The sequence below is a fragment of the Myotis brandtii genome, unplaced genomic scaffold (genome assembly GCF_000412655.1).
Source record: "Myotis brandtii unplaced genomic scaffold, ASM41265v1 scaffold105, whole genome shotgun sequence".
Classification (NCBI taxonomy): domain Eukaryota; kingdom Metazoa; phylum Chordata; class Mammalia; order Chiroptera; family Vespertilionidae; genus Myotis; species Myotis brandtii.
Window position 1 is genome coordinate 1,231,077 of NW_005353538.1, and position 641 is coordinate 1,231,717.

Below are 641 nucleotides of genomic sequence, written 5' to 3' on the forward strand. Positions count from 1 at the left end.
AGCTCCTTCACGTGGACCTTGAGCTGCTCCACGCGCCCGAGCACCTGCGCCCGCTCCTCCTCCAGGGCCAGCACCTCGCCCTGCAGCCTGGCGCTGGGCGCGTCCTCCTGCTGGAGGGGAGGGAGGCGTCAGCCAGGATGAGGGTAGGAGGACGGATCCCCACCCCTCGGGGCAGGGGGACCGGAAAGCAGCTTCCCTCCCTGCAAGGGGACAATGCCGATGCACGTACTCGGAATCAGCTTTACCACCGAGTGCCAGCCGGGTGGGGCCCAGGGAAGGCAGGTCCCAGAGCATATTTATAGCCTGGCAAACGCATGGGCACCGCCCGCTCGTCCCTGCCGCCTTTCTACACTTCCCAGCCCCATCCCTTCCCAAACCGAATCCTTCAATTACTTCCTCCTCCCTGGGCCTTGGACCCACCACAAATGCCTGCCTGCTCTGCCGCTGGCCCACCCTGCACCCCACCTCCTGCTGGTGCTCCCGGCCCCCCGCACCCCACCTCCTGCTGGGTGCTCTCGGTGCTGCTGCACTCCTCCTTGAGGTTCTCCTCCTCCGAGCGGTCTATGCTCTCCCACAGCCGCGCAGGGGCACCTCCAGGCTCCTCGCTGCTCCGCCCGGAGGCCCCAGTGGCCCCTGGAAAG

General features: G+C 67.4%; 1 protein-coding gene across 1 annotated transcript in view; it reads right to left on the reverse strand.

Moving 5' to 3' along the window:
- The window catches only part of PHLDB1 (pleckstrin homology-like domain, family B, member 1), a 53,309-nt gene that overhangs the window by 36,323 nt on the left and 16,345 nt on the right, over nucleotides 1-641 (reverse strand). The window contains exons 9-10 of the mRNA XM_014539964.1: nucleotides 500-636; nucleotides 3-110 (exon numbers count right to left, since the gene is read on the reverse strand). Coding sequence (XP_014395450.1) covers nucleotides 3-110; nucleotides 500-636 — 245 coding nt within the window. The remainder of the gene's footprint in view (nucleotides 1-2; nucleotides 111-499; nucleotides 637-641) is intronic.